At 43.4% G+C, this 7688-nt stretch overlaps 1 protein-coding gene across 1 annotated transcript; it reads left to right on the top strand.

Annotated features, from left to right (window-relative positions):
* Positions 1-3799: 3799 nt before the first annotated feature.
* DEFB129 (defensin beta 129) lies at positions 3800-6874 on the top strand. The gene is made up of 2 exons (XM_079128818.1): positions 3800-3948; positions 6329-6874. The coding sequence occupies exons 1-2, from the start codon at positions 3891-3893 to the stop codon at positions 6742-6744; spliced, it is 474 nt and encodes a 157-aa protein (XP_078984944.1). The 5' UTR covers positions 3800-3890; the 3' UTR covers positions 6745-6874.
* Positions 6875-7688: the final 814 nt, after the last annotated feature.

Raw genomic sequence — 7688 nt, 5'->3', positions numbered from 1 at the left:
TGAGCTATCTCCTCAGCCCTGGCTAAAGCAATTCTAAGCCCAAAAAGCAATGTTGGAGGCATCACAATACCTGACTTCAAGTTATACTACAGAGCTATCATAACAAAAACTGCATGGTAGTACATAAAAACAGACACGCCGACCAATGGTACAGAATAGAAGACACGAAGATAAACCCACACATCTACAGCCATCTGATCCTTGACAAAGGGGCCAAAAATATATACATCGGAGAAAAGACAGCCTTTTTAATAATGGTGCCAGGAAAATCACATATAGAAGACTGAAACTAGACCCTTATCTCTCACCCTGCACAAAAAGAAACTCAAAATGGATCAAAAACCTAAGAATTAGACCAGAAACTATGCAACTCCTACAAAAGAACGTAGGGTCAACACTCCAGCATATAAGTACAAGGAACAACTTTCTCAATAGGACCCCTAATGCTCAGGAAATAATGCCAAGAGTTTATAAATGGGATGCCTTCAAATGAAAAAAGCTTCTGCCCAGCAAAGGAAGCAATCAGGAATGTGAAGACAGAACCCACAATCGGAGATCATGGCTAGCTGCTTCTCAGACAGAGGATTAATATTTGGAATGTATAAAGAATTCAAAGAACTTTACACCAAAAAATCAAATAACCCAATTAATAAATGGGAAAATGAATTACACAGATACTTCTCAAAAGAAGGAACACAAATGGCCAACAAATATACGGAAAAAATGTTCAACTGCATTAGCAATTAGGGAAATGCAAATCAAAAACCCCCTGGGACTTCATCTCACACTAGTCCGAATGGCAGCCATCAAGAACACAAATAATAAGAAATGCTAGAGAAGATGTGGAGAAAAAGCAACACTTTCACACTATGGTGGGATCATGAATTAGTACAACCACTACAGAAATCGGAATGGAGTTTCCTCCCACAATCATACCCCAGTGACACGTGCATACCATGTTTACAGCAGTACCACTGCCAAATGATGGAACCAGCCTAGGTGTCCATCAGTGGATGAATGGATAAAGAAAACATGGTCTATAAACACAAAGGAGTTTTATCCAGCCATAAAGAAAAACGGAAGTATGTAAGTTGCAGAAAAATAGGTGGAACTAGAGACCATTATGCTAAGTGAAATAAGTCAAGCTTAAGGTCAAGGGTGGTAGATTTTCTCTCATATGTGAAAACTAGAGAGGAAAAGAAGAAGATGGAAGCATTTCTCATGAAAATCAGAGGGAGATCAGCAGAGGAAGGGACCAAGGGGCAGGAGGCGGGGAGGAGGGAGGAGTGCTGGGGAGGGACATTGGCTAAATTATATTGTTATATTGTGTGCATATGTAATAACAAATTCCACTAGTGTGTACAATTATAATGCACCAATTAAAAAAAGAGTATTACCTGCAAAAGAAAAGCATTAATTTCTTTAAAGAAAGGAAGATAAAAACTGACAGCAGAAAATGATTACATAAAAATCAAATATATAATAAAGAGAGCCAACAAAACCCAAAGTTGGTTCTTAGAAAGAACCACTTCATCAATAAAATGACCAAGAAAATAATAGAAAACACATTATCCAAATGAGGTATAAAACAGGCGGGTCATCTCTCCAACTCTGCAAATCTCAAAAAAGATCAAAGAAAATGTCGTGAGTAACTTTATGGCAAAAAATAGATGCAGAAGAAATAAACAATTTCTTAAACAATCCACAAAGAACTTGAAAAACCAAGAAATTAAATCCTTAAGTTGAATGGAGGTTTTCTGTTACAACATTCCAATAACTGATTACTAGCTCTATGGGTTTCAAGACACAGTTATAGTAGGGACAGCAAAATGCTCTTAGCTTTGTGTGTGTTGAGGCGGGGGTACAGGGGACTGAACCTATCACTAAGTTGCTGAGACTGGCATTAAACTTGCTGTCCTCCTGCCTCAGCCTCCTGAATAGCTAGGATTACAGCCATGCACCACGTGTCCAGCATATTATTCTTATATTATAACTACAGTGGTGTGTTCTTGAAGTTAATAGGACAGCGCATGGTAAATCCCCTTCCTTCCTGATTTTGGAAAGAAGTAGCAGATTCTACTTTGGGCCAGCGTGTTGAAATTGTTTGGGGGAAATCATCCTGGCACACCAATCCTTGAGTCAGCTTCTTGGAGTATTCTAAGCACCTAATTCTGGGTATTAAAAATGTGTCCAAAGCCAGGTACAATGGAGCATGCCTATAATCCTAGCAGCTTGGGAGGCTGAGGCAGGAGGATCACAAATTCAAAGCCAGCCTCAGCAACTTATCAAGGCCCTAAGCAACTTAGTGAGACCCTGTCTCTAAGTAAAATATAAAAAGGGCTGGGATGTGGCTCAGTGGTTCAGAATCCCAGTACCAAAAAAATTTTTTAAATTTCTGTTTAAAATAGCTAGTGTTTTTGGTTTCCTGCAATTACATCCCATTACATACAGGAACACCTTGCACATGTGCATAATTTATCTGTTTATGGAATTATTCTATACGGTTGATAAAATCATCCCACATACATATGAAACATATCTAATTTTTCATAATTTCACAATTTGATGGGGGGCTACCAGGGATTGAACTCAGGGGCACTCAACCACTGAGCCACATCCCCAGCCCTAGTTTGTATTTTATTTAGAGACAGGGTCTCGCTGAGTTGCTGAGGGCCTCGCTAAGTTGCTGAGGCTGGCTTTGAACTCGCAATCCTCCTGCCTCAGCCTCCTGAGCCACTGGGATTATAGGTGTGCGCAGCCGGGCTTGGCCACATTTTTATTAATTCGATCTTCTGTTCCACGACTGAGCTTCTTTTCTTGCTGGCAATCTCAATAGTCGTATTTCTTGTGGACTGGCAAGACATGCTGGGGTAATTAATGTCACGTTGATGTGTCTTAAGACACCAGGGACCAATGAAAATGTGACATTCAGGACTGATCCCACAGGACTGCTGATTCCATCTATTGGTGCCAAGGTAAGAACATATGTCATAGCTCAATTGTTTTGTTTCATTCACAGGAAAAAAATAGAGATTTCATAATTTGAAAGTTCATCAGAGGAACTGTTTTTAACTTGTATAAAAAAAAAAACAGCATAGCTTAAACAAAAGGAAAAGAATTTTTGGAAAGATGACGAAAGAAATCCTAGGGAGATAAGAACTCTAGAAAGGTGAAGAACCAACTTAGGACTTGGGACTGGAACTCTTGGGACTTGAGCAATTAATGGCGTTCAGAGTTAATCTTCGTTAACTGAATTTCACAGGGAAAAAAAAAGTTAAAAATTAACAGAGAAGGCATCTGATTGGTAGGCTTGATTCTACTGTTACCCTTAGATCATTCGACCCATGAATCAGGGCAGCACCCTATAAAATTGCTGCTTCCTGAGGATGTGGAAATCAGTGTATTCTCAAAGGCTGACATTATGCCCAGGGCTGCCTCCCCAAAACTTATTCAACAAACTTGCACTGACTTTGTGTGTTGACCCGGCACCCATACTGGCCACTGCAGATAACAGAGCCAACGGGTCTCTGGCCTCTTCCGGCTCTTAGGATCTCCATCCCCGACATGCCTTAGCCATAACTGGGTTGAATCAAACAGATCTCTTGTCCAGTTCCAACATTAAGAAGGAGAAGGACGAAGAACTTGTTCTTTTTTTCCTTTCTTAGATATCTTGTGTTTCCTCCCCGCACCCAGGATGATGCACAGGGATGCAGAGAGATGTTCAGGAACAATTTATCAGAGTCCAGACAAAACACAGCTGCCACCAGCAGCACGCACGCCTGCTTTGGCCACGCGTCAGTGCTCATGGCCCAAGGCCACGCAGAGGCCCATAAAGGCTGGAGCTCGGGAACACCAACCCAGATCTGAGGCTTCCTCTCTGGCATCCAGCCATGAAGCTCCTTTTTCCTATCTTTGCCAGCCTCATGCTACAGTACCAGGTGAATACAGGTAATGTGGGCCCCTAGGTTTAAGACAAGTGGGTGAGCAGAAGCCGGGACTTGGCTGCTTCCGAAGGCAGAACCCAGAGATGCTGAACGTCGCGATGCCCAAAGAGGTGGCTGAAGAGCTGACCTGCTGCCTCTGCCGTGCCCCAACCCCCAACCCTTAGGTTGGGTCTGATGGGGACACCAGGGAGCTACAGGGTGTTCTCCGTTTGTTTGGAAACTGCAATACATAATGCTGCCTTCTTGCCCTCCCCAGACCCATCGCCCACAGACTCAGTCCAGTCTACCTCGTTTTAGCTCCATTTCTAATTTAAACCCTCTCAAAGCAAAGTTTCCAATCAGTTTGTACCTTGGTGCCGGAAGGAAGAAGACCTTACCTTTGTGCTCCAAGATATCTCCTTCAGATTTAGAAAAGGGTCTATGTTCTCCATCACAACTCGTCCAGATTTTTAGAGTCTTGTCCCTTCTCTCAGTCTTTGGAAGCACCCCAAGTATCACCAGGACATCTAGACTGAAGCAGAAGATTGAACATTGTTTTTGAAAAAGCAGAGCGACTTGTTTCAGAAGACAGCTCACAGAGAGTCAGGGAAGGAGAGTGTTGGAGCCAAAGATGTTCCCAGTGTTTGTATTTGGGGACCAGCAGGGAAGGACAGCACCATAGACAAATATGGCTGAGTCATCCTGGGTGAAGTTACTTAGCCACTTTGAGCTTCAAAATCCCTGTGAGTATAATGGGTTCATCGATGCACTGGTTTCCAATCCAAGAACTGTTTTGGTTTTACACTTGGTGAGAGAACAGGAGGAAATGGGTGAGAACAGCCTTTGAACTTATTTGATGCTCCGGGAACTGTTTCCAATTTCTGTTGGAAATTAGTTGGATTGGCAAGGTGAGTGAAGGAAGAAAGGAAAGTTTTCTTGATGAGAAATTGGGATGCGACAATCATCCATCAGACGAAGATGCATTAGTAAGCTTAGTGGGGACTTTAAACTATAGATAGCAATACAGGAGTCTCCTTGATGGAGATGAGGGCAAGGCTGTCGTAATGAGCAAGACCTCTGAGGGACAGTGTTCAGAGAGGCTCAAAGTGAGAGAACACCATGCCCCAAGAACCGCAGATCTAGTGATTGACAGAGGGGTCAAGAACCCCTGAGTTTGGCAAGAAGACAGCATTTCTTGAGCCACATTCCCAGGCCTTTTTATTTTTTTGTGTTGCCACAGGGTTTCACTAAGTTGGTTAGGACCTCATTAATTTGGTTAGGGCCTCCTTAAGTTGCTGAGGCTGGCCTTGAACTTTCCATCCTCCTGTCTCAGTCTCCCCTGAACCTCTGGGATTACACGTGTGTACCACCTCGCTAGAAGACAGCATTTCTGAAAATCCTACGGATTGTCTTTTTAAATTCTTTTCTTGGTTCAGTTCATCTGACCTAACATCTTCCAGTTTCCATCCATTTTACTGCAAATGACAGGATTTCATTCTTATGGATGGCCACACAGAAAGACAGGTACCACATGTTCTCTCTTGCATGTGGAATTAAAAAATAAAAAGTCCACCTGAATATTGAACAGCGATGACCAGAGACTGGGAATAAAGGGAGGCTGGACTTGACCCGAGCACACTGCATATACGCAAATATCACACGGAATCCTTTCATATGTACAATTAATGCATGTTAATCAAAACTAATATTTTTAAACTTTAAAAATCCTTTCTTGGATTAGTTTTATGACAGATTTTACTCTCATTGATATTTCCGAGGGTCATAGGGATGGGACAGAGCTGCCATACAGTGTTGAAGACGCTAAGCTGTACGTCAAAACTGCTGTTGTAAAAGCAAATACTCAGGCCCGTCTTCTTCTCTTTTTTAAAGTTACTCAAGGGCTAGGGTGCAGTGGCGCATGCCTGTAATCCCAGCAGTTCAGGAGGCTGAGGCAGGAGGAGCGCAAGTTCAAAGCCAGCCTCAGCAACTTAGCGAGGTGTTAAGGAGCTTAGCAAGACCCTGTCTCAAAATAAAAACTAAAAAGGCAGGAGGAGGGGGCCATGTGGCTGAGTGGTTAGGCGCCCTTCCATTTAATCCCTGGTACAGAAAAAATAAAATAAAAAATAAAAATAAAGTTACTCAAGGAAGAGAGACTAAACCAGGGATTTATTTTGGATTCCAGAGGTATCCAGAGAGTCTCTTGGCCTGCCCCAGTGACCCCACCAACATCCCCGAACACTACACTTAAAGCTACCAAACTCCCTCTTCCTCCATTCTCTCCTTTAGCAGCCTGAATACCTGGGCAGGAGAAGGATGCCCAGGAAAAAACCAGTCCTTCAGTGGTTACTTACAGAGCCGGGTCTGGCCTATGACTCTCAGCTTATGCTTTTCTCTTCCTTGTGCAGAACTTTGGAACTTGCCAAAATGCTTAATGGGTTTTGGAAAATGCAAGAACTCCTGCAGCGGAGATGAAAAAGAAATTCAGAAATGCAAGAAGAGAAAATGTTGTATCGGACCCAAAGTGATCAAACTGATAACCATGTACCTGCGACACGAAATCCCCCACATACCGGAGCTAGAAAACGAAACCATGCTGATCGGCTACGTAGATTCCAATGTCAAACAGAGGAAATACATCTTATCCGACCCCTTCAATATGGAAAGCACCAGCCTTCCCCCCAGTAACAACTCTGTCGTCCTCTCCAGTGCCACCCCTGTGAACGCCACAGGACACATCACACACGCCGCTTCTGCTACCGAGAGAGACACTAAGCAAAGCCGAGAGCCTGCCCACGTCTCTGCACCGCCCGCGCCTCCGTAGACCCTGCCAGCACCGCGGAGCTGGAGGAAGCAGATCCCTTCACACGTCAAGCCCCGTCTCCCTCCACGATCTACAAAACAACACATGTAACTGTTTCCTGTCATCAGTCACTCAATAAATACTGTATAAGCACCAATCGCTTAAGGAGTGGTGTCAGTCTCATCTCGGAGGGGAGGGAGAGCAGGAAACGGATGCCCAGGACCAACCCAGTCCTGCAGGGGTTTCTTACAGAACCGGGTTTGGCCCCCCAATGACCCAGGTCAGACCTGCTGTAACTATGACTGACTCTCAGATTATGTTTTTCCTCCGGGGACAGGAGGGAAAATATCAGAAGACACATTTTCCTTTATCACAGATTTTGGGGGAAGGAGCCATCCACAAAATAGAATGTGGACAAAACAAACAACGAAATTAATTTTAATAATCTTTCATGTAAAGCAACATATCCAAAACACTCTCATACCACCATGAAATACGATACCACACAAAACTTCTTTGTCATATTTTGCATTTTTTCGTGTACAATATCTTTGGAATCTCGTGCTTATCTGACTGTGACGGCTCACTTCAATTTGTCCCAGCCACATTTCAAGTGCTCAGTAGCCACATGCGGCTACAGGAATCTATTCTGTTGCCCAGCAGAGGATAAAGAGCTGTGAGCCCGTCGCTGTGACACATGCCTGTCATCCCAGCGGCTTGGAACGCTGAGGCAGGAGGGTCGTGAGTTCAAAGCCAGCCTCAGCAAAAGTGAGGTGCTCAGCAACTCAGTGAGACCCCGTCTCTAAATAAAATACAAAATAGGGCTGGGGATGTGGCTCAGTGGTCAAGCACCCCTGAGTTCAATCCCTGGTACAAAAAAAAAAAAAAAAAAAAAAAGAAAAAAGATAAAAAGAAAAAAAGTGCTGAAGGACCACTAGGCAAAGGAGAGGATTCTAAGCTAGAGA

Source organism: Sciurus vulgaris, assembly GCF_902686455.1.
Source record: "Sciurus vulgaris genome assembly, chromosome: 2".
In the NCBI taxonomy this organism is placed as follows: domain Eukaryota; kingdom Metazoa; phylum Chordata; class Mammalia; order Rodentia; family Sciuridae; genus Sciurus; species Sciurus vulgaris.
Note: the sequence above shows the minus strand (reverse complement) of the source record. Positions and strands in the feature narration are given on the sequence as shown.